This window comes from Zootoca vivipara, chromosome 6, assembly GCF_963506605.1.
Source record: "Zootoca vivipara chromosome 6, rZooViv1.1, whole genome shotgun sequence".
NCBI lineage: Eukaryota > Metazoa > Chordata > Lepidosauria > Squamata > Lacertidae > Zootoca > Zootoca vivipara.
The window spans coordinates 29134438-29161026 of record NC_083281.1 but is presented as its reverse complement, the minus strand read 5'-3'; the positions used below and the strand labels follow the sequence as shown (position 1 = coordinate 29161026).

The window sequence follows — 26589 nt, the reverse complement described above, 5'->3', positions numbered from 1 at the left end:
TTACTCACGGTGACCAAAGTCCTCAATCCTTTCCAAGTTGGAAGAATCCACCGCTCAACAGGCTGTCGGCTCGGAGCTTCACACTGCGAAGATAGCAAACCCACTCACAGGCACCCACGTCTCAACTCTGCTCGCTCTCAAGGCTCTTAATAGAGCTTACCGGGGAGCGGAGGATACATTTTGGGGCTCAGCTGAGTCTCCACGACCCCAGAAAGCTCGATCGGGGGTTCTTTTGGGGGTCCACAGCGCTCTCGTGGCTCCCCCCTCCTTCACAGTGCCAGGGACCTCGGAGCTCGAGGTTTCCTCGCCGCTCAGCGATGCCGGTAGACCGGAAAACAAAGTTGGATTCTGAGTGGCATTAACCAGGAATCCAGGTTTGATGTATCACCAGTTTGGAAGGGATCTCAAATTTCAGAGTTCATAGCTAAGGAAGCTATAAGTGTGTGATGTACTATTGGCTATGCCCTTGCTACATAGGCCAATGACAAAGGCCAGACTAGTAACTGCAGAATAGGAAGAAAAATAAATGTCTAATGTTTAATGCAATTAAATTAACCATATATTTAAAACCTAAATATATATGTTTAGTACATGCCAATTATCACAGCACCATTGTGCACAACAACCAGAATGCAGCTTTGCATTTTATTCAGCAGTATGCAGGGGTGTGGTTTTTTTTTAAGTAGATCAGTTTCTTAGCAACTACACTTAAAAGGGTAATGGGTGCTAGTTTGCCTTCAGTAGAGACACTTTATGCTATCCGAGCTAGGAAGAGAGCAGAGCGAATTGTCGCAGATCCTTTGTATCCTGGTCATCATCTGTTTGATTTACTTCCATCTGGACGTCGCTACAGGACTCTATATACAAAAACGGCTAGGCACAGGAAGTTTTTTCCCTTGTGCCATCAAATTGTTAAATTCGTAGTTGTGTAGCGGAAGGGGAAGCCAGTTAGGGTGGGGTTCCTTTGCTGTGCTATTGTATTGTATGTGGAGCAGTGTTTGTATAAGGTATGTTTACATTGCAATGTAGCCGAAGCAAAATTCCAAGTATGTTGGTACTTGGCAAACAAACAAACAAACAATTATTATTATTATTAAAGTAGGATAGTTCCAGCTGTTTTTGGTGAGAATAGAAAAGGTATGCTAAAAATCCAAGAGTTACGAGTCATAATTATTAATTGGCTCTTGAAACTCTTGACCTACATAACATGAAACACGTAGCCTTCCTAGAGCAGGTGACACAACTTGGCTTTTTCAAATGTTGCATCTTCATTTGCAATTACAGTGGTACCTCTACTTACAAAAACCTCTACTTATGAATGTTTCTACTTACGAATGGAACTCTGTCCACCATCTTGGATGCGGTTTAGATAGGATTTTTTCTACTTATGAATTTTTAGATAGGGTTGCTTCTCCTTACGAATTTTTTCTCCCAATGCATTCCTATGGGATTCGACTTACAATTTTTTTCGACTTACAAATGTGTGTTCGGAACGCATTAAATTCGTAAGTAGAGGTACCACTGTATAGACGTTGCACAATGTCACCTTTTTCTGGCAGTACTTGTGTGCATTGAACAGCTAAATCAACAGGCAAGGCTCCCCCTCCTCACTTTCTATAGTGCCATAGTAGAGAAAGGAGCATGTTGAATTGCTGCCTATATGATACAGACTAGAGAAACAAAGGAGACAGGAGATAATGGCAAGCCACCACTTCTAGTAAATGGCTGCACAGCACCCACTTTAGGGATTGAATATACAGTATGACTATTCAATGATGCAAGTCAACCATGTCAGTTTCTTTTTTCTTTACAAAGAGTATGGCTTTTGTTACATAGTTATTCCTTCCAAACCCCTGCTATCCAGAAAATCAGTGGGTAGGGGGAGGTGAGACCAGACAAGTTCCAAACCATCATCACACACACAATATATGGGACACACATAAGCAGGATGTTTCATGAGTTGCAATTTATTCTCCATTCCCCATACAGGGAGAGAGGCGACTTTATTTTCTCTGTAAAAAGTAGCCTTTTCATTCATTGCAGGTATGAACTTGGACCTAAAGGGGAAAGTTCACACTTTCAGTCCAGAGAGCGTTTGGTTTAAATGCTTGAAATCCAACGGTCAAAAGGGGAGGGGGGAAGGATAGATATCCAGGATCAGACCCCCTCATTGGATGAGGTAGGAAAGCTAGAAGTTTATCGTACTGTAAGAACACCCAGACAAACTGCTTAAAAGGTACAAAAGTCACATTCAAAGCTTTCACAAATTCAAGCATGGATACTTCAGGTTGTGACAAGTTAAACTTTCCCCTCAAGTACTGCTTTGTTAATATTTTCAGATAAAACTTTACAAGTTACATTCCTTCCCAATTCAGTCCCCGCAAGGTATTTCTCTTTAAAATTCAGTTCCATAAATTGGATACAGGATTTTTGGGCGCTACTTTCAAATAAGGTGAACAGCGCATGTTGCTATGCAGAATGGTGTGCTCAGGAATGGAATGAATATATATATATGTATAGATGGTTTTTAAAAACTGGAAATTTGTTTTGGGATGGAAGCTCCTTTGAGCCAGTAGTTATTTCATTCAGTCTTGCTTAGATTGTTTCAGTGCTTGAAGTCTTTCTAACAGCGGAGGATGAGAATAATGCCACATTGAAAACAACCAGTCTGAAACAGGAAATCCCAGATTATCTTTGTTTAACTTGATCAGAGCGGAATACAAGTCTTTAGCCTTTCCAAGATCCTTGGCAAATGCATCCGCTTGAAATTCAAATCGCCTACTTAATACAGTTAAGCAGAAGGAGAGAACCTGTAAGGGAAACAATACAGGGAAGCTACATTAAGAACTCGGAACATGTTTCAGAATCCTCCAAACCGCAGCCTCATACCCACTAGCCTTCTGCACGTTAAAGGCGGCAAAGACAATTCTTTAAATTGTATACTACTTCAACAGCTTCTGGGTGTGAAACAGTTTATAAATCTGCAAAATAAAAGCAAAGGAATGCTACACAACTGGTACCACAGAGGAAACTTTTAAAAAATGAATCAGAATACCGACAGCATTATTGTGGGATAAGTTTAAGTCAGCAAAGAAACTACTAGCATTTCAGCAATAATGGCTTGAGTGTGCAATCAAAAGCAGAACTTTACCTCATTATAAGGAGAGAAAATAAACTGAAAGATGATCAACAGGCCTATCAGGGTTGGCTGAGTATGATAAAATCCAAAAGCTGCAAAGAGCTCCCTTCGACCAATCAACACGGCAAATAAAAAGAAACACAAGAAGGAGTTCATCTAGGGAAGAAAAAGAAAAACAAGAGCAACATGTGTTGCTGTAATGATTTGTTAGCAACTTTTTTAATTTGTAAAAGTATTTATATACCACCCTCTCATAAAATATCATAGCGCCGTACAACAATATAAAAAAAATTACTAAACCATCTAAAGTGGTGTGGGAGCAATCATTAAAATTAGAAAATGTGGAACTGCATAGAGTTGTTGCCATAAAAAAGCCTTGAATAGGCACCTGAAATTCAAAAGCGAAGATGCCTGCTCAATCTGTTGGAAGAGTGTACTCAATACCCAACTTCAAGTGGAGGTTAGTCGGGGCTCTGTAACATGGGGGGCAACTAACAGTGCTCCTCCAAATGATCTCAGTGATCGGGCTAGGATATAAGGGCTCAGGCCGGCCTTAAGATGTCCCAGACCCAAGTTATTCATGGCTCCGCAGATCAGCACAAGAGTCTTGGACCTGGTCCAGTAGTGCAGTGTAGATGTTTTAAGGAAAGTATCACATGCTGTTAACCATCTGTCCGCATCAGCAGTCTTGGCACTGCATCCAGCACTAGCTGGAGCTTCCACACCTGGGACCAAAATACAGGTAAATACATCCCCAACCACTGTGGCTTCTAACAGCTTCTGAGGAACACAGTGCAGGGGAGAAATAGAGGAAAGCTAACCTCCACCCCAATGGCACCTAAGCACTGATGCAGTCCATTTCCATCTCTCTCTCCCCCCCCCCCCATCTCCTGGACTGCTTTTAAAGTCTTAAGAGGTGGGAAGTGGGAGGTCAATCAGATTTCTGTGTAATGGGCTGTTCGGCTCTAAGTCACTTCTCCATTAACACCCCTCCCCATTTACACTCTAAGCTTGCCCACGTTCCTTTTAACTGCTTTCATAACTAAAGGAATGACGCTGCGTGTCAATATAAGCACACTCAAACAAAACCCATGGGAATTTCCTCGGTGCTTTCTGCTCACCTGGCTGATGACGATGTTTTTAATCGTGTGGCCAAGTTTCCAGTGCCCCAGCTCATGACCCAGCACAGCCAAGACTTCTTCATTTTTGCAACCTTGCTTCTTATTCTAGAGTAAATGGGAAGGGGGGAGAGAGAAGGGACATGTTATCCAAGCATGAGCAAATACAATCTTCTTCCAAGCTCACGGTTTCAGGAGGACAGGAAGCAGAAATTCTTCACATGAATGGCTTTCCTACTCCTTAAATTTTGATAGTTTACGTAACCAACCCTGGGACCATAATAATGTATCTGTAGGCCTCCTGTCAGGATTATCCCTTCCAAGATGGCTCATAATATAAACATAAATATAAATAAAATAGAAATATAAATACAGTAGTACCTCGGGTTACGAACGCGATCCGTTCCGGGTCGCAGTTCGTAACCCGAACAGGTCGCAAACCGAGCGGTTTGTAAACCGAGGTATGACTGTATTTACAAGTGTTTTATCCTAATGCACAGCAGAACACATCTAGCCATACAGGAGCAGCAACAGCTCAAAGTGGCATCAGAAAAATAAGGTCATTCAAAAGTTGATTTTAAAATAGGGTTTCCCTAAAAATAAATAGAGAGGATGCCATGCCTAACTCCCTAGGAAGAGATCTACTAAGTAATGGAGCTACTGCAGAAAAGCTCTGGTTGCTCAGAACTTTGCCCTAAAAAGAAATGTGCAGAATAGCAGGTAACAAAAGTTCATAGCTACAACGAATTATGAGTCACATTCTGGTTTTGGGGTTATGGCAAAAATGGGAAACCATTCTCTCACAAGCGACCTCCCAGGGGCTGCGTGGCAGCGGTGGGTGTGGCCAGAGGCAAAAGTGAGCGGGGAAACATAGGTGACCTCTCTTTGTGCAGAAGGCTACATTCCACCCGTGCAAAAGTCATCCTGACAAACCAGAAGCTTTATAACAGTACACAGTCCACCCATACAAAAGAACGTGATGAGGGCACAGTACAGGGTCAGTGATGGGTGTGGCCTGGGGATAGCCCTGAGGGCCAGAATAGAGAGGCCTGGATTTGGCCTCCGGACCTCAGGTTCCCCAGCCCTGGGTAAAAGCCGCCTACAAGCACTTTAGCATTTCTTGCCAAGGATCTGATGTGTACACTTGCACTCCCTTAACAATTGCCCTTGCCTTCTTTCCAGTCCACCTAGGGATCTTAGTTCAGAATAGCTGCACCTTAGTGATATAACCCCCCCCCCCCCGCCGCCGCCGCCGCCAATCCAGATGCTTACTTTGGCTTTAGCCTTTGCCTCGGCATCTTCCCTGTCTCCTCCAGCCACCTGGTTCTCTGAGCCAGGCTCCTCGGGGCGCTCTTTGTTAAGGGCAGAATAATCCTCCAAGAGAGTGTCAAACAGCACAATACGCTTGTTCTTGAAGAAGCCGTAGAAATAAGCATTGCTGTGGGAAGACCGTTTGGAACCTGGGGCAGGTGGGAGAAGGGTGGGAACGAAGTCACATTACAGAAGCAAGCAAGTGAACATGTCCCCTTTATCTTGGGGACAGATTTTAAGTGGGCAGGTAAGTCCACACGAATCTGTCCTTCAGCTGAGATCGTCAGCTGGCCCAGCCCTTGGAGGTTAGGTGGGAGACTATTGTTGGCCACTGTGAGAACAGAGTGCAGGACTAGATGGGCCTTTGGCCCAATCCAGCAGGGCTCTTCTTATAAAACACATTTCCTTCGATAGTACCCTGTAATGGTGATCCTTCTGTCCCTCCTCTGGAAAGCATATTGGTGCCATTGCATGTTGTCTATCCTGTTAATCCAAGGGCGATAGTCAACTAAGTAATACTTGCATCCGCAGGCTTCAGTGGGTCTACTCTACGAAGAAGATTGGCTATCACCCCAAATTTTTATAATCTAAAATGGACTGTGGTAAATATGGTAAAAAATATGGTTAAATGATAAATATGTAAGGGTGTAATGCATTTTAAGTTGCTTTGGGGTTGGTTCTTGATAATATATTCTGCTGTTTTCCTATCATCACAAGCTGCCTTGTGCTGTCCCAGAGATGTATGGACTCTCACCTTCCACCACATACACTTTGGTCAGAGGAAAGTCTATATTCTTTGCCATCTCCTCAATCTGCTGCTTCAGCTCTCCTTCAGGGAGTGGAATGAATTTATCGAACAAGGGAGCAATGTAGTCTGCATAGATTGTGACAAGGACCTACAGTGGAGCACAACTGTTAAAACAGAGACACCTTAGGCCAGTTTATTCATCATTAACATTTATCTCCAGGAATGTGCAATACAACGTCAAAGGCACTTCTACATCAGAGAGAATTGCAATAATCCAGCCTAGAGTTACGAATTGTCAACATACTGATGACACCTGGCTCAAAATTTCCTAATTCAACAGCTTCTTTTTTTGGGGGAGGGATTTATATACACTGCAGTGGGCCCTGAAAATCCTGTTGGCACTCCTGCCCTTCTATCACACAGAGAAGAAACAGCCTCCTCTAAAATGCTGCTTGGTATATTTTAAAATGTGTATCAAACTTAAACATCAACTGCCTGATTAATCAAGACACATTTTCATTTGATTTTTTAATTAAATGTTGTAGCCAGAGATTGAATAGTGCTGAACCTGGACTACATTGTGCCCTCTGCCACAGCTGCCAGGTTAACGAAATAAGAATAATTTAGTAAAACTGACCTGGTTAGCAAAGTTACAGTCTTACGGGGCAAGTTGGAAAGGAAACCATGATAAGCAGACAAGCCAATTTAGTGACTGAGACAACCAACTCCCCAATTTAATCAGAGTTACACATGGAGCAATTCTGGACACAGCGGACTGCATCACATACTCACCAAAGAAACTACTAAGGTGAAAAGCCATGCATAAATGAAGAAATAGTCTCCACCTATTTTAATGATGTAAAGTAGGAGTGACGTTACTGGCAACAGGATACACTGGGTCACTATAAACTTCTTGATTGCATCTTTAAAAAAGAATCCCAGAGTCTGCAAAAGAAGAGATAATTAGGATGAAGTGTTTGGAAGCCAGCTATGTGCATATAAGGGGTTCAAAAATCACATGCTGTTTAGCCCCACTCAAAACTTGTTCAGGCCACTGGAAAACAGTTAGATCAGGCATAGGCAACCTTGGCTCTCCAGATGTTTTGGAACTACAGCTCCCATGATCCCTGACCACTGGCCCTGTTAGCTAGGGATCATGGGAGTTGTAGTTCCAAAACATCTAGAGAGCCAAGGTTGCCTATGCCTGAGTTAGATGAAACAGGAGAATGAGTACAGCAGGCATAGGGAACCGATGGCCTTCCAGATGGTGCAGAACTACAACTCCCGTCAGCCCTAGCAAACGTGCCAATGACGGTTGTTATAATTCAGCAACATTTGGAAGGCCAAAGGCTTCCCACAGCTCCTTTACAGATTTAAAATCCAAATAATCACAAATCATGCAGGCACGGAAGGAAAACTGCTATCAATCTGGCAGCCAACAAATACTGTAAGATACCTGCTGGTTGAAGCCATGTTTTTCCTCAATGACGAAAGTATTATAGAGGCTCCACGGAAGACCGGTGACGGCACTGAAGAGTGTAGCAAGCAGCAGGAACACCAAGGACTGAACAATCTATGCGTAAGGAGGGAGGAAATACAAGTCAGTACTTCCCTAACTTCAGACATATTGGGAGGAATTCAATGCCTTGCTATTACGATTGTTGCATCAGTGCAAGCATCCCTGCTTTCCAGATGGAACAATCCCCATTGTGCTAGTGGGAGCCAGACAGAATGAGTGCCTCTCCTCCCCCCACATACTGTTCTGGGGATTATCCCAACGTTGCCTCCATGCCCCGCTTAGGGACTTCCTATAAAGGCATCTGGCCTGCCCTTGCAGGAAAACAGAGTCCTGAACAAGATCAGCCTTTGGTCTTATTTGGTAGGGCTTTTCTTATGTTCTTATTGCTCATATTTAAAAAGGCAAAGGGAATAGCAGCTGGAATTTTATTAAAAATGGATAGGTTAGTTTCAGGTGGGGGGACATAGGGACCTACCTCATATTCAGTCCCAAAACCAGCACGAGCTGAAATGTCTCCAGATACCGACCAAAGGAAAGGGATTCCTCCACACAGAAGAATCACCTGTAAAAAGCCAACCCGCAGCTTTATGGAACAGGCTAGCCCCGAAGTTTAGGAATCTCATAAACAACAAAATCAAGCCTCTCTCATCCTCCGCCTTTGCACTACCATAAGAGCACCTTAACAAGGGAAGAGGAGATGCAAATAAGAGAACAGAGCGCTTTTTCTGTTAATAGCCGCGAAGAGGGAATTTCAGCTGACGCCACTTCACACCTCACCCAGCAAGCTGCCCTTATCAGAATCCCCTCTTTGGTACAGCTATTAGGGAGTAAGAACCGTGCCTGCTAGTTCTTAAACTAGTGACATATTTGTGGTTTATTTTGTTTTTGTTTTTAAGCAAACGAGGGTCCCATACTGCAGGCTAGGTCCAGGATCAACAAAACTGCTGAAGACTACTGCACTAACCCATTGCCCTCTAGTTACAATGGCTTGAATCCAAAGTGGTGCTAAGTTATTCATTCTGTTATACTCCTCCCCACTCCTCTGTACACCCACTAAATCTGTTCTGGGGGTCCCTCATACCTTTCAGAGCAGATTTGGGGAGAGCATGGGGCACATGCAGTGGAGGAAGTTGTGCTGCGCAAGCACAAATCCTTGTGCTAATAGAACGATGGTGCTGGATATCACCCACAGTCAGTGTTGTGCAGGGGCTAGTGTGTGCTGAGTTAGGATATGAAAAATCTAGCTGCCAATGCCCACTCAGCTGAAGCTCCATCTGCTCAGTTAAAGTTCCACCCCGCTCACAGCTACCCTAGGAAAGCCCTTCGGTCTCCCTTCCTTAACTAATCTCACGGGATTTTGTGAAGCCAAAACACCACTCTGAGCTGCTTGGGGAAAGGCTGAAACAAAAGCAAAAGTATTAAGAGTCCCCTATGCCACACTGCTTTCTCCACTTCAAGAGATAGTTTGGTTAAAACTATCCATCCAGACAACTGAAATGATTGAGCCAAGCTACAATGGAAAGCACCCAGAAAAGAAATCCTAGTATGGTAGTTGAGTGTCTATTTTATTTGTATTTAGTGAATGCACCTGTTATCCTTGCCTTCAGGTCAAGAAGTACTCATAGGGTAGCAGGCAATTAGAAAACAAAACCATCAAAATTATAATATAAGACTAAAATCAACAAAATGGAAAACCGGGGGGGGGGGGTGGAAGGGGGGGGAGAGAGAGAGAGAGAGAGAACACAACAGCAATTCACACTGAAAGCAGAAGGCAACTGCAATCTTATACAGTCATACCTCGGTTTAAGTACGCTTCAGTTTGAGTACTTTCAGTTTAAATACTCCCCGGACCCGTCTGGAAAGGATTAATCCACTTTCCATTACTTTCAATGGGAAAGTTCGCTTTAGGTTAAGTATGCTTCAGGTTAAGTACAGACTTCCAGAACGAATTGTGTACTTAAACTGAGGTACCACTGTATACTCAGAAGTAAGTCCAACTGGATTCATTGTAGCTTACTCCCAGGTAAGTTGGTATAGGATCACAGTCTAAGAGGCCTTGGTAAATGGATAAAGGTATTTATAAAATTTGGGCAATTTCCTCACTTTCATGGCAAGCCATCAAACAATTTTTTGCTGCAAAAGAGTAGGAGGAGAACTCAGGGCTTACTCATGTGATGTTAAATCATGGTCCATGTAGCAGCAAACCATGGTTTGGTGTCACATCTAAACCAGCGGAGTGTCACAAAGTCTAACAGTTTCAATCTGACCCCAACATTAAATAAGCAGCAAAACCATTACACACAGCATGCATCATCTCCTGACAGAAGCATCTCTAGAAAAAGCATTGCACCCCCTAAATTCTATGTCACTGGCTGGACAGTGTTCTAGCACAAGGGAGGGCAGAAGGTAGATCTCTGGCTGATTTTCAGTGGATTCGTAAGGATCTATGACTCCCATTTGTTTAATAGCAACAAAATGACTGTCTCTGTCCTAATTGTGCTGCTGAAATGAAGGAAGCTTGTGGGGTGGGTGGGGCAGAGAGGTAACCATAAATTAAATTTTATGTAAAAAGACTGTGGGTTTTATTCAGCTCTTGATACTCAAAACAAATTCCCAGGCTCATAATTCTTTAAATCTATCAGTATACCATTTACATGAGGCTCCAGTGATGGATTGTGGGGGTTCTAGTAAAAAAAGGAAGAACCACAAAAGTCTGAAGACTGTCCTAAGAAATTGAAAAACCTGAAGATTATTACATCCTGTCATAGGATTAGGCTTGGTACTGTGCATTTTCTGATGCTTAAATGAAAATCCCATTCCCAATACATTTTGAAATACTATTTTACATTCTAACTAATAAAGAAAAACCACAGAACTTAAAAGGAAAAACAGATACTTACTGTGCCCTCTATCTCTGAGTACAGCCCTGACCAAAAGCTGAAAGCACTTTTATCCAATTGATAAAGGCGAGATTTCTCAAATGTTTCCGAGTCCATGATTGGTCCTAATTCCAGTGGAACATGGGTGGTTGTCCTGTACACAGTCCTCTGAAATATTTTAAACATAGCAGTAAATACAAGTTACCATATACCATCTAAAGCTCCGTTCTCAGGTGTCACAGGAAACCCCTCTTCTTTCTATCCAAGGATTGTTAGTGACAAAGTATCCCAAGACTACAAAATGACACAGATGATATTGGGATTGCCTCCAAAGCCTGGGCATGCAACAACAAATCAATGGGCCTAAAGAACTAACCTTGTGGGCACTCTTAGCGATGTAGGCAGGCAGGGTAGAAATTTTCATACAAGTAAATAAACAAACGCCTACAAAAATAGAAGACAGAAGCTATGCCTAACAGCAAAATGTGACTTTTGCCAAGAGTAATAGAACATTGAGACATTTTAAAGTAGCTGGCAGAATTTCCTAGTTCTACTTGACTACTTGATGCCTCTTCAATGTTCTCCATTTCCCTCTCCCCTATTCTTTGATTCAAGAGTGGGGGAGTGAGAAAGTAAACAGATGATATAAGAAATGTGGGGGGGGGGGGCGGCTAAAGTCTCGTTTGTCTCTGTAGCTTCAGAATTAATACCATTAATAAAATTAAAATGGGGGGAATCCCATACACTACAACTTGCCCTAATTTCCACCACAGATTCATTGTTGTTTCTACAAATCTACATAGCCTTAAGCTACAATGGAGAGAATTTGCACAATTTGGTTATTTGAAGCAAACCTTACATCCCATATTTTGAGAAAAGTAAAAGTGTCCTTGGGTCTGATTTTATTTTAGTCTCTCAATGATCCTTTTGGTATAAACCAAGTTTCAGCAACGTACTGAGAAAATTCCTTAACAATTTTGATACCACCAGCAGCAATGAACAAAGTCCAAGAAACTTTTGCATACACACACCAATAAGGTCTACACACATAACAATCCCGTACATGTTTGCTTGGAAATAAATAGCACTGTATCCAAATGAGGTCTAATTGCTATGGGTACTTTGGAAGACACAAGTTTGTAGTCTTTTTGCTCTACTAATTTATTTTAACACTATGGTAACACACAATTGTTGTACTTAAATCAATCCAAGAACCCTGCTATTAGACAGCTTTTCAAAGTGGAACACCTTGTTGAGGAGGACACAGAGGGGACACGGAGGTAACAGTAAATAATCACATCCCCTTCAGCACCATATATGGAGAAAAGAAACAAAAGGGTACAATACGAGTGGGGTGGGTGGGACAGGACGGAGACTATGGCTCCAGCTGGTAAGAGTCCAACAGAATGCAGAGGGCCACTGCTACAAAGAGAGGAGCTAGCAAACCAAAAGCTATCCTATACAGGGGAGACTACAGAAGAGCTAACAAAATAATTTATCGGCTTAGGAAGCATGCATGGTATTAAAAGCCTTAGATCAGCAGCAATGGATGGGCACCCCGTTCCCAGCTGCCAAAGCAGGGGTAGGGTTGACAGACAGCTGTGAAGAAAAGGAGGCACAACATTCTCAGGTCAGGGGCTGTTATTTCACGCCCGCAGACTTAACACCCAGCTTGTCCCCCTGCACGGAACCTAAAGCAATGTCAACGTGGCTGTCTCCCCACCCAGGCCTGCTTAACTTCAGCAAGGGGGTGGGGGTGGGGCTCAGGCAGCGGGAGAAGCAGCCCTACAACATCTGGCACCAGCCTTTCTCAAACTTGGGTGGGCCAGATGCTCCTGGACCACGACCCCCGCCATCTCTAAGCAAGCGGGACCAGAGGTCAGGGATGGTGGGGGGTTGGTAGTCCAATATCATCTGGGGATCTCAGGTTGAAAAAAGGCGGGTCTGAAGGGCCAGGAGTCCTTCCCCCCCCCCTTGCCTTGACAGCAGCCTCGGGTGCTGCAATCACCGGGGTTGGGGGGGGGAGATCTCTGTCCTTCCTCCTCCCCCTCTTCCTCTTCCAACGCGGCCAGAGACCAATTGCTGCAACTCAATTGGGGGGGGGGGCATGAAAAGGAAGGGAAAGGTTGCCTCCGACCTGCCGCCAGGCGAGCAGCGCCTCCCACAAGTAGACGGCCCACGAGAAGAGCAGCACCGAGCAGAAGATCCGGCTCTCCAGGGGGGTCTCGGCCCACAGATCGCCCAGCCGCTCCGCCGCCATGCTGGGCCCCCAAGTCCACCGCTCGACAGCACGCCTGTTCCCTCCGCCAGCTTCCTCCTCGAATGACACCGGCACTCACTTCCGCCTGGGGCGCTTCCGGCAGCAGCAGCAGCAGGAGAGAAGGAACATCTTTCCTCTTCCACTCCCCCCCCCCCGCCTCTCTCCATTCAGATAGCCGACCAATCGGAACTGCCGCCTCAGTTCCCGCTGAAACAATCTTGCGGTTCGCGATGGTAGTAGGCGGGATGTTCCGCAGGCGGCCGGGCGAAGGAGGATTAATGGAAATGGGTTAATAGTAAAAGCTGAGAAGGTGCAGGTCTGAACGGGATGTTGCGTCGCAGGAGAATGATGTCATGCGTGCCGCCACCCCCTCAAATCCTCCACACACCCCCAAAAAATTAGTCAATCCCGAGTTGCTCCCCTTTCCCTGTTCTGAAGGGATTCCTAAGCTTTTATTTCTCTTTTTTTCTTTTGCTATATGCTTTATTGGTTTTAAAAACTGTGTAACATAAGCAATCAACAAAAAATAAAAATAAACATTCATTCCATAGTTGGTGCTTGTTGTATGTAACAATTTGTAGTTGGATTCAAGACCTCCACTCCCCGCATTGTAGTTTCCAGATTACATTATTTATCTGCACACTAAACGTTTGTCACTTCTAGGTTGTTTCAATTACATTAATTTTATAATATTCTATTACACACAGAAAGTCAATCCAGACTTGCCAACAGATTTATATTTTTGCAATGTTCTTTTAAATAAACTCTGTATACATCCCAATCTCTACTGAATTTTTCATCGGTAACATCTCGGATCCTTGCTGATAATCTGGCTAGTTCTGCATATTCTCGCAATTTGTTTTGCCTAATTTGGATGGAATAGCGTCTCCTTTCCAACCTTTTGCAGTTGAAATTCTGGCTGCTACTGCAGCATACATGAAAATTCTCCTGAATTTCTTTGAGATTTCATTACTCTTTATTCCTAGCAGAAAGGCTCTGAGCTTCTTGGAGAAAGCATTTAAACATTTTAAAAAGTTTGTTATGGACCATCTCCCAAAAATTCTCTGATCTTTAGAGTGACGATAAACTAAAACTCAAAAAATTTGAAGGAATCCAAAATCACCTGACAGACTGGATGCAATATTTCCAATTGAATGAGACTTTCCAGAAAGATTTTTAAAAACCCGTTTTTTCCACAGAACCTTCGAGACTTGAAAATATTTGATTCAAATTAAATATAAGCCACTCTCTAAAATATATAGGCTACTCCTTGACTGAGAGGTCAAGGAGGAAGAAGTCAAATCCATAATGGTGCAGTGGGCCAGGGACTTTGGTTGCAACAGCGTTTCTCAACCACTGTTCCGCGGCACACTAGTGTGCCGCGAGACGCTGGCTGGTGTGCCGCGACGTGCGGCAACGAGAAGGGCGATTTGCATTGTCACATGCCTGGCAGCCACCAATAGGCAGCGCTGACCCACCTGAAAGCAATATTTCTCCTCCTCTTTCCCAAAGCTCAGTGCAAACGAGCCTGGCGGCCGCCAATACACATCACTGACCCGCCGGAAAGAAATATTTGGCAAGTGTTTCTTACAGTCATAATTATAATATAGGGCGGCACAGAGTTAAATTTTTTAACTTTTTTAATGGTGGTGTGCCTTGTGATTTTTTTCACGGAACAAGTGTGCCGTGGCCCAAAAAAGGTTGAGAAACACTGGGTTACAACATCCAAATGGAATCATGGGAGAGGCTTTGGAGGGAAGATATAAAATTCACGGCATGCTATGGTGTAAGAGAGAACTGCATGAAAATGCTCTACAGGTGGTATTTAACACCTGCCAAATTGGCCAAACTGTTCAGAATTAGGCCAAACACCTGTTGGAAATGCAGGGAGGTGGAAGGCACATTGATCTACATGTGGTGGGATTCATAAGCTTTTAGCAAGATATAAAGAGCAGGATAATGGGAAGGCCTACCCCTGACTGATTTCTGCCTGTTTTCTCCCAGTTCAAAGATATATAGCTCTGGAGAAAAGGCCAGAGCACTGAATTTCCCCCAAAAAAGGCTTTTTTTTTTGAAAAACGATATTGGGGGGGGGGCGCAAGAACCTCATGCAACGTTTAACCTGTTTTGGCTCCTGAAGCACGATATCTCATTAGGATCTTAGAACTGTAGTGTTGGAAGGAAGAGGCCCTGAGGATCATCTAGTCCAATCCCCTGCAATTGCAGGGGTACACAGCTGTCCCAATATGGGGATCAAACCTGCATCCTTGGCATTTCTAGCACCGCACTCTGACCAACTGAGCTGTGCAGGCTATATCATTAACAGTGATAACATGCTAGCATTGTGGTGAAATGCTTTTGAGGACTAGAGGCCATCAGGTCTGGCTGACAGGTGGGTAAGAGGGGCACATACCCGAGGGGGAACCTTCATCTGATGCACTGTAGTCCACAGCAGATAGGAATATAACTTATACCGAGCCACACCAAAGGCTTCATCCAGCTCAGTATTCTCGGCACCAGCTGGCAGTGGCTCTTCAGCATTGCAGGCAGGGGTCTCTACCCGCCCAACTGGAGATGCTGCAGACTAAGCTTGGGACTTCCTGCATGCTCGGGACATAAGAATGCAATCCTGTAACATCAGCTCAAAAATAAATCTCAACAGTGCGTACCCCTTGGAAACTGGCCTGAGTAGAGACATGCATTGTAAATGTACTCATCTTAAAATGTGCTACAAAAGACCTTGTTTTTGCCGCACAGCAGACTTAAGATTGACACCTCTCTGGAACAAAGGTGCTGAGACAGAGGAAACCAACCATTGCCTTCCAGATGTTGCTGGACTACAACTGCCATCATCCATAACCATTGGCATGCTTGCCATGGCTAATGGGAGCCGTAGTCCAAGAACACCCCATTGACTAGCCCTGCTCTGAGGTTTCAAGACATTTCTTCTGGAATTTGTCTTCTTCCATCCTGGCCTCGCAAAAAGCCCAAAGACAACTTCCATCAGTCCCAGCCAGCTACAGGTTAGCACAAGCTGACCTACAAAGACCACTAATGGAAGCCATTTTTCTTAAATCTGATCTGTGCTGGGAAGAAAAAGGGGAAAGACACTCTGTACAACCATGGCTTTGTTAGGCTTTGATGGTAGAAGACATGGAAAAGACACATCCATAGTGCAGACAGAACTTACCAGAGCCTGTTTTTAAGACCCTTGCATATTACATATAACAATGAAATAACTTTTAAGAAAGCACAAGAATAAAATCCATTTTAGATGTATAAAATTCAGAGCTGGTTTCCTCGAATCATCAGAAACAAGTCACAATACTATGCTTGTTCCGTACAATGTGTACAAAAGAGGCTCAGGTGCTCCCGCAGGCAGCTCAAAGTTCGCATCAGTGAGCATCAGAGCCTGTTCCTTTTATTTTTGGTGTTTCTTGGTGTTGCTGTACAGAGTGTACATTAGGAAATTGCAGGTGTTCCCAGGGAGGAAACGCCCTGCCCATAAATAAACAAGAAGTCCCCAATACGCTGCTACATAGATGAAGGGAGTGTAACATCAAGTGGCGCCTTCACTGCACATCATAAAGTATATGGGTATGCTGAATGACAAAATATTAGGCAGAAAATCCTATGAGAGCAGGCATGAGGAAGCTTTGACCTTCAGGTGTTGTTGGATTATCATCAGCACCAGCCAGCCTGGGCAATGGACAAAGATGACCAGAGATGGAACATCGCAGGAACCACAGGGTCTCCACTCCTGTCTTAGAGGAATCCAATTTGGATACATTTATCTGGCAGATCAGGCTACACTTCTACACACAAAAAACCCCCACAATTTTTAGTCTTGTTACCTTCTGATATAGCCAATAGACCTTGGGGAAGCCCACTGTTACAGCCGTGTCAAACCTTGAATTATAGGGCACATTTCAGCAATAAATTTTGATCATATTAACAAAAGAGAGAAGAGACAACGCATTCTTAGTCCATGCATACATTTACATGCAAAATGTTTCAACCGTGAAAAGCAGAGCTTTCCAAACTTTTAATGCCAGTGAAACACTTTTTAGACATGCGTCATTTTGGGACACAGTAATTCAGTTTTACTAGCAAACCGAAGATTAAAATAACCCCTTTCTAGCCCCGAGAGGAGCACGGGGAGCATTCATGTGATACACCTACACACAGCAGCCGACAAACTAATGTGTCACGACACAGAGTTTGGAAAGCTCTGGGGTACAGCATTGCATAAATTCTTTAATTGGGCTTTGTTTTTTTATGTGATAGTGCTGGTTCCTGCTCAGCAGCTGTCTAATTTTTAGTGTTGTTTTATTCTGCAGAGCCAAGAATCGTTAACCCGTTTGAAAGGAAGTTCAGCAACACTCTTGGTGTCTTATCTTTACAGGCTTTAAACTTTATTCTAAGGAGTTTTTAAGGTTTTTACAGTTTTACCACTGCTTTACAAAACTGCTTATCACCTGAAATGAGATAGCAGCATTAGTCTTCAGAAGGTTCCTGCCATCTTAGACTGGCTCCACCCTGGTAATCTTCGTATAGACATTTTAAATAAGGTATTTTGGACTGGTGGTTACCTGAGCTCAGTCACTGCACTACACAAGTTGCTAACAGAGGATACTGTGATTAGACTTCTGTATCCAGACAGAAGCAAACCATTCACAATTTAATCTCAACTCCATTATGGGCTGTCAAACGAAACGTGGACTACAACCAGGAAAATTCAATTATTCCACATTCCATAGATTTTGGTAAGTGTTGAGATACAAGAATCCTGCCATGAAAATCTTCCCTGCAGTTGCCCCCAGACCCAGAGTATTGCATAAACGAAAGGTAACCTGGATGTTCAACAGTCTGAACTCATTAGTAGTATTGATATATATTCAAAAATGTAAGGGCCCTGCTATATCAGCCAATAGGCTTGTCGAGGCTACAAACAGAACTGCCTTCTGTTCATAGAATTGTAGAATTGGAAGGGACCCTGAAGATTATTTAATCCAACCCCCTGTAATGCAGGAAAATGCAGCTGTCCCGTTACAGGGATTGAACCTGAAACCTTGGTGTTATCAGCACCATGCACTCAACTGAGCTATCCAGGCTGATGTTCCACTGTGCTTCTCCAGCAACTGATCTTCAGGGCCATAATCCAGGAGGTAGTGGATAGCTATCACAACTAGTAACCTTATCAATCATGAACAATTTCTCTTTAGAAGCCATCTTGGTTGTTGGCTATCACACATTGCAGAAGCAAATTCTACTGTTTTTAACTATGTGCTGTGCTAACAGTCTAAAAGTTCCTATGTTGTAATGGTTGAAAGACAGACACCTGTCCAAGACAAAACTATCACGGGCACTTCTGTTAGGAGCAGCAGGTAGAATGAAGCAAAGCCAATAATATGCTGCTACAAGGGAGCGTTTCATTTAGAATTGGCATGGGTACCATAGGGCCAGGATACTTTCTGCATCTTTTAATGTTTATTTTGTTAGTACTTTTTTTGGGGGGGGGGATGAAAAAGTTGGTTTTGCTGGACTAGTTGGATCAAAAAGTGTTTCTTTTTTTCCCCCGCCAGCAAATGGTTAATGAACAGCAGCCTCTGATCGGCTGTAGTTCCAGGAGGGAGAGTTTAAAAGGAAAGGATTGAGAGACAGTTGGCTAGGTAGAGTGAGGGACAGGGTTGGAATATAGGTTGGAGAGATCGGGAGATAGGTAGGGAGATAGGATTGGAGACAGGCTGATGTATAAAAGAGTGAATTGGAGAAAGAGTTGGTTCTGGGGAAAAACAGCTTCCGCTCTGAGAGTACAGTGAAGGACAGAGTGTGGTGTCCCATAGGAGGAATAGACCAGAATTTTACTGGGAGACAGCGGTTGAGCCAGGAGTAGGAGGAGCTGGAAATGAACAGCCTGCTTGGGACTCAAATCTAGTCTGGAGGGGATTCTTCTAAGGAAAAGAAGAATCTCCCAAACCCAGTGAAGGGAGGGGGTGTGGAGAGCCCTTTGGTCTGTTAGTTAAAATACCTCAGGAGCAGGATTGTTAAAGGGGGGTGGGTAACTGAAAGAAAGTATCACCGTATAAAGGAACCAAACCTATAACTTGAAAACAACAGAGAAAGCATTACAGTAAAGTGAAATCACACTGTACAGTCATACCTCGGTTTAAGTACGCTTCGGTTTGAGTACTTTCAGTTTAAGTACTCCACAGACCCATCTGGAACGGATTAATCCACGTTCCATTACTTTCAACGGGCAAGTTCGCTTCAGGTTAAGTACAGACTTCCGGAACCAATTGTGTACTTAAACCGAGGTACCACTGTATTCCCGAAGTAACCCAAGTTACTTAATCATGTTAAATACTATCGTGGGATGCGGGTGGTGCTGTGGGTTAAAGCACAGAGCCTAGGGCTTGCCGATCAGAAAGTCGGCGGTTCGAATCCCCACGACAGGGTGAGCTCCCGTTGCTCGGTCCCAGCTCCTGCCAACCTAGCAGTTTGAAAGCACGTCAAAGTGCAAGTAGATAAATAGGTACCGCTCCGGCAGGAAGGTAAATGGCATTTCTGTGCGCTGCTCTGGTTCGCCAGAAGCAGCTTAGTCATGCTGGCCACATGATCCGGAAGCTGTATGCTGGCTCCCTCGGCCAGTAAAGCGAAATGAGCACCGCAACCCCAGAGTTGTCCATGACTGGACCTAATAGTCAGGGGTCCTTTACCTTTACAGTACTATCATGCCTTAAATAAATCTTTGTTGTTTAATTTTAAGAAAACCTGTCTGAAACTCCAACTTACTAGTTATCCCCTCACAAAGGTTCCCCGCAGGATACTCTGGGCTAGAATTACAAGAGTAAAGGAAAAGAAACCTTTGGGTAAAGGTTTGTTCAGTGAGCTCGGGGCAATTCATATGAGTGAGAGGAAAAAGTGCCATCGCCAATCGTCATGGGGGGGGGGATCTGGTGTACTTCTTCAAGGTAGCCCTTTTCTTCAGCATCAGCACACATCCTCACACTAGATTTTGTACCCTAATAAACACTAGCACAACTGCATCTCCAAAGAACATAGATGTTTATAAATTGCCACAAGCTCTGGGTATCCAACTAAATCACTGCAGACACTGAATGACTTCTGCAAGCACAACATAATTTGCTCCTCCCACGCCTGAAGGAAACCCCCAGGGCAGATATGGTGTGGCAAAGGGTGTGCCAGAGTCCAGCTCCAGGCACACAATGATTTAGTCAGATGCAACACACCTCTTCTAGAGTTATCTCAATGTAAATTGCACTCTCTGCAGCCTGTCAATCAGCTGTTGGCAGATTGAGGTGGCTTTGGTAGGAGGGGTTGGGCTGCATTCATTTATTTCAGTTATGTCCCATTATGTTAATAAATAATAATAATAATAATAATAATAATAATAATAATAATAATAATAATAATAATAATAATAATATTTATACCCCACCCATTCTTCCTCCAATGTGGAGTAGAGCACAACTTATAACAATGCATAATATACCATATTCACAGTAAAATAACTCAAGCTCCATTCCAATGCATCTCAGGGTAGTAAATGGTTGTATGCTGTGGGAGACAGGCACCAAAGTTTACTTTCCTACAACAGTTTTTGTTTGAAAAAGATATGGGACTTTCTCCCATCACCACCTCGACCAATGTTGATGTACTGGCATACAAAACGAACCCTTGCGGAAGGAGGAAAAAAACCCCAGATTTTTAAAGGGATTTTTTTGTCCAAGGATCTTTTGCATTTAAAAAAAGAAAACCAGCAGATCAATTAAAACTGCATCACTGGACACCATTTTGTTGATTAGGAGAAGAAAATAAGCTCTCCCTAAATTAAAATTCAGTTGGTTTTCTTGGAATTTTCTTTTTGTCCCAAGTGGTCCTTGGGTACATGAAGAAAAATTAAGATGGTGAAATTTGGGGTATGCAGTATTTACCACCATGCAAGTAACAAATGCCCTGCTGGAAGGATAAATTTGATACAGCCGAGCAGAACGTTTTGTACTGTGAAACTCAGTGATTATAGTACACAGTGGTTCACAGGTTCTGGTTATCACCAGAGCCTGTGAACTACTGTGTTCCTATAATCACGGAGTTTCACAGTACAAAATGTTCTGCTCGGCTGTATCAAATTTCCAATCCTTCCAGCAGCGCATTGTTACTTGCATGGTGGTAAATCATCAGGTATGGGGCAGGTAAAAATGTCTACAGAGTTCTGTGCAAGCCCCTATGAATCTGGCTTTGCTGATCACCAGAGCTTGCAAAGCCAGATATCATATGGGCTTGCACAGAGCTCTGTAGGCATTTTTACCTGCCCCATACCTGATGACATATGTCAGGGATAAGGCAGGTAGGTGTGTTTTAGCCAAAATGCCATGGTTAGCGAAATGGGGAGGTCTGGCTTGATCATGCCCACAGAGGAGAGGTTCCTCCCTGCTATCCTAGAAGGGCTATGTTGTAGGTCTACCTCTTTATAAAATTTGCAATAAAAATGGTGCGGGAGAGCAAATTATATCCCAAGGCCTAGACCAGGCACCCCCAAACTGCGGCCCTCCAGATGTTTTGGCCTACAACTCCCATGATCCCTAGCTAACAGGACCAGTGGTCAGGGATGATGGGAATTGTAGTCCAAAACATCTAGAGGGCCGAAGTTTGGGGATGCCTGGCCTAGACGAATGAATGTACACAGCATGATGATCAAGCAATTTCTTCTAAGGCTCAGCCCCACCACCTCTGTTCTTAGACCAGGACTCAACCATATAGCATAAGAACAGGTGAAAGTGAGCCTGAGTTAGATCTCCCACATGCACAACTACGAGTTCCCATCATCATGGGTTAGGGCAGGGATGGCTAACCTGGGGTCTTCCAGATGTTGCTGTACTCCCACTAGCCCTTGTCGTAGCCTATCTTCAGATATGAGGGAAGCTGCAGACCAGCAAGTTAAGAGTTTAGCCATTCCTGGGTTTGGGAAACAACTCTGAATTCAGATAGTAGATTCTGATGCCAAGCATCATGCTTTCTTTTTTGGGTGGGGTGGGGTGGAAGACACCATCTTCACCTTACAGAGCAAGGCTAGGGAACCTGTGGCCCTCCAGAAGCGGGGATTCCAAACTCCCATCAGCTCTGACCATAGGTCATGCAGCTGGGGCCAATGTGGGAGTCCCAAAACATTTGGAAGATCACAAGTTTCCCCCAACAGAGAGCCACCTTCAAGGCCTATGAAAATTCCAAACCAATCTATACCAATTCTAGTAATTGCACTTAACATATTCACTCCAAAGGTAGAGTCTAGGACACATTACATCATAGCAATAAATCTATCTTGCATCCTATACATTTTTACATCCAACATAACTCACTTTCTTTGAAAAAAAAGTTAAGAATTCATGTGTGAACTGTAGATAGCGCTACTAGTTCAAATTAATCGGACCTATTTAGCTCTAAGACGTCACAACATGCAAGGATGTGACTGATCTTCAGCACTGATTACTAAAAGCAGGACTTCTGTAGGTGTGCAAGGTAAAAGAACCAAAAGAATGCCAAAAATGCCTAAACAGCAGTATAAAAATTTATTACAATTAAATTGGTATCATTTTGGGTAGTGGAAAGTGATTCTAAGTGAAAAACTGAAGACAATGCATGGATTTTGGCAAGTTACTACAGACAGGAATATAAGGTAAGGCAAGAAGGATTTTTAAAAGGACAGCTAAAGACAGACCCTTAAAGAAACAAATAAATGCTGTTTCAGAAGTTGGTCACATGTCGAAGAATCACGACATTTAGAACCACTGGAGAATACTAGAAGCCGTAAAGCAAGATTTAGCTAATCTACACTTTCATGAAACTTGTTTGCTATCCATTCTTTTTCAGTCCAGAAAATATCTGTCCGATTTAAACATTTAGAAAAATGTTTATACCAAGTGACAAAATATTAGCAAGTCAGAAAAATGTATGCCACACACACAAGTTTTGAAAGAATAAAAGTATCAAATGCTGCAACTTATTAATATTCACTGTAGCAGAAACCTTACAAAGTAAAATAAATGCTGGTCATCTCAAAGTCCCTGAAATATTTAGGCCCATTTTTCTTTCTTTGTAGTATAGATTATCAGCATTAATGCTGAGTAGAATAGAATTGCTCTGGAGTAGCAAGAATTTTTTCTGAGTCGATGCAGCCAATTGCATTTGTTAAGAAACAGGTTTTTTACATTAAGGTGGTTATGAAGCCTTTGATGGAACTGGCACTGACTGCTTACTGAGGCCTCTGAATTCTTCTCTCTGAATCAGGCAGATACAGCATACCTCACTTACTCCTGTTAGAATTCAGGTACCTTGTGGACCGAAGCATGAAGGAGCTCTCCCAATCTTATATAGTAGCGCAAAAGAAAAGAGATGCAGCTTCATCTATGATTTTGGAAATCTAGGGTGGGATTCAACTAAGTTGTGCGCATGGAATGAAGTCCTCATGCAATGAGCCTCCCCCCCAGCCCCTCATATGCACTACTCTAGAAAAGCAAAATAAAAAAATTCCTTCAGTAGCACCTTAAAGACCAACTAAGTTTTTATTTTGGTATGAGCTTTCATGTGCATACACACTTCTTCAGATACCTGAAGAATACCTGAAGGGTATCTGAAGAAGTGTGCATGCACACGAAAGCTCATACCAAAATAAAAACTTAGTTGGTCTTTAAGGTGCTACTGAAGGAATTCTTTTATTTTGCTTCGACTCAGACCAACACGGCTACCTACCTGTAACTACTCTAGAAAAGGTTGGTGAACCCCTAGAACACAGGTTTGAGGAATACGTGAACTTTTTTAAAAAGGCCTGCCCAGCAGTTTTCATGAAATGAATATGCACCCTAGAGTGTGCTGCAGAATACTCAACTGCACATGGGTTGGGGTGGTAGCTGCAGGGCACTGCAGTCAATGTTTTTATAAATAATAATAATAATTTATTATTTATACCCCGCCCATCTGGCTGGGTTTCCCCCAGCCACTCTGGGCGGCTTCCAACAGAAAATGAAATAAAATAATCAATTAAACATTAAAAGCCTCCCTAAACAGGGCTGCCTTCAGATGTCTTCTAAAAATCTGGTAGCTGTTTTTCTCTTTGACATCTGATGGGAGGGTGTTCCACAGGGCAGCCGCCACTACCGAGAAGGCTCTCTGTCTGGTTCCCTGCAACTTGGCTTCTCGCAATGAGGGAACCGCCAGAAAGCCCTCGGTACTGGACCTCAGTGTCTGGGCAGAACGATGGGGGTGGAGACGCTCCTTCAGGTATACTGAACCGAGGCCATAAATCAAAGCACACTGAGTATTAATACACCAATTTATCCTAGAACATAACTTCTTCAAGAAGAGTGACCCAGAAGCTTTATTGGCTAAAATTTAACTCCCCCAAAATGTATGTTAAAGGAAGCAGCAATTAAGGATTGATAAGAAATCCCCTCCTTCCACCTATTTGACCGTCACTGTTGGAAGCAGCTGCAATTTTCCTTAGCCGAGTGGCTAAAAGGGAAAGGACAATACAGTACATCTCTCACTCCTGCCTTCTCTGTAGTGTGGCTGTCTTTCCTTACAGTGAGAGCTGGTGCTTCATTCACTCAATTATCCAATCCTGCTACTCACTTGTGTTTTAGAGCTGAAAGGTTCTTTATTACTTTTTAAGCAGAGGTTGATGGCCATCTGCTATGTATGATCTAGTAGAGATTCCTGCATTGCAGGGCGTTGGACTAGATGACCCTCATGGTCCCTTCCAACAATCCTATGGTACTATGGGAAGAGGGGACAGGTTGAAAAGTCCCACTGCATGAGTGGACGTTGTTTCCTGCTCGTGAATCCTACCCTATATTTAATACAGTATTTTTAGTTTTCTGCTTTATGGTCTATGGCAGGCATAGGCAAACTCAGCCCTCCAGATGTTTTGGGACTACAATTCCCATCATCCCTGACCACTGTTAGCTAGGGATCATGGGAGTTGTAGTCCCAAAACATCTGGCGGGCAGAGTTTGCCTATGCCTGGCCTATGGTTAAGCAGAAAATAGAGACAGCTTTGAAATCAAAAGGCCAAATACTGGCAATAAGTTGCCTAAGATGCCCCTGAAGGTATTTAACTTCTTTCATAAGATTTATAATGCTATATTAATACTGTTAAACCTAGAAAGCCTTAATTATTGGAAATTCCTAGAAGCTTCTTGTAAACTGCTGACCACATAAAGTTTAGGAAAACAAATGCATATAACACACAGATAAATGTGGGAATACTAAGATTACAAAGAAACACCGTTAGAAGTGGGTCATTGTGTTCCTTACCAATTCCTACGAAACCCTGAAACAGAGAAGTCAACTTGACATGTAAAAGCAGAAATGCTTCACAAATAACAATGCTGACACAATGAGCTTGGACCCTCAGAGAAACTGTTAAGCTTGCTTCTTCCTTGTTTAATATGCCAAAGGTTAGCATTAATCAAGGGCTGTACTTTTTAAACTTCTTCATAGTCAGTTACACTACTGATTACCATACAAGATGGAGATAAGGAACAGCTGCCTTCGAGGCCCCAATTGTGAACTTATTAGGGTATGTGGCTTGGCCATATTTGAGATGGTCAACGCATCAGGTGAATCTGGTCTGATCTTGCAAATCAGTGAGAAAATTACTCCAACTTATGCTTATAACCCACAGTGTTTAACATAGCTCCTATCACACAAGCTGGGCAGAGGACATTTCTCCAGAGGATTCAAAAAATTAAAAGCAAATAATTAAAATAAAATTAGAAGCAATTGGGAAAGAGATATTAATAGTTACCAGTGTCCTTTTATATAATCAATGATGCAATTGCCACATTCCAAAAAAGGAGAAAGCAGCATCCTAAGGAAAGGGAAGTGGAAAAATAATGGATGCCTCAGTTCTTCAAGAGAATATTAGTTGTACATAATATTTTTTTAAAAAAAAACTGGGAATCATTTTATCCTTCCAACAAACAGCACTAATTAGCGGGAAATAGCACATAATTTTCTGTACGCAACTGTTATATGAAAACTGTTACTGAATATAATGGTGGCCAATAATACTTACTATATAGTAAGATTTTAGAAACGTATACAGAAGATAACACAGCATCCTTTTTTATTATAAAGCATCCTTTATGCTTTACTGATGAAATGATTTTGTGCTCTTAGCTCCTTGGAAAGGGGGGCGCGGCGGAGAAGGCGACATCAGGATATACTTTTAAGAATATACTACTAGACACAAGAAATGAAGAATCAAATGTGCTCAGTGTTTTGTTTTAACACCAAAAACTGATAGCCACAAAAATAGTGGGATAATTAGGCATATTAGTGTTCCCAAAAATATATCTAAATGAAAGTTTATTACAATGTTCTTTCCACCTACATTTGGTCCTTTCCCATATTTTTAAAAAATATATCCATATAATGGGAAATTTCTTATTTGTTTAAAGGAGCATCATGTCTTTACCTAGTTGCTCATTTCCTTCTTGACATACCTTATAAAATTTTACATCAATTCTTATTAATAGTTTCCCCATTTCCTGTTCAACAGGCTACCCTGACATTTCCCCACCACCACCAGTCA

At 42.9% G+C, this 26589-nt stretch overlaps 1 protein-coding gene across 1 annotated transcript; it reads right to left on the bottom strand.

Annotated features, from left to right (window-relative positions):
* Window positions 1–1103: 1103 nt before the first annotated feature.
* ZMPSTE24 (zinc metallopeptidase STE24) lies at window positions 1104–13088 on the bottom strand. Its single transcript, XM_035120537.2, has 10 exons — window positions 12852–13088; window positions 10736–10882; window positions 8311–8397; window positions 7773–7889; window positions 7109–7261; window positions 6323–6464; window positions 5530–5717; window positions 4261–4365; window positions 3152–3295; window positions 1104–2810 (listed from the first exon to the last, which is right to left on the bottom strand). The coding sequence occupies exons 1-10, from the start codon at window positions 12972–12974 to the stop codon at window positions 2586–2588; spliced, it is 1431 nt and encodes a 476-aa protein (XP_034976428.1). The 5' UTR covers window positions 12975–13088; the 3' UTR covers window positions 1104–2585.
* Window positions 13089–26589: the final 13501 nt, after the last annotated feature.

Coding starts and splice junctions, on each gene's coding strand:
- ZMPSTE24 (XM_035120537.2), bottom strand. CDS start 12,974: ATGGCGGCGGAGCGGCTGGGCGATCTGTGGGCCGAGACCCCCCTGGAG. Junction 5,718..6,322: donor CAAAGTGTATGTGGTGGAAG/GTGAGAGTCCAT, acceptor CACCTGCCCCAG/GTTCCAAACGGTCTTCCCAC. Junction 2,811..3,151: donor TTTTCTCTCCTTATAATGAG/GTAAAGTTCTGC, acceptor TTTCCCTTACAG/GTTCTCTCCTTCTGCTTAAC.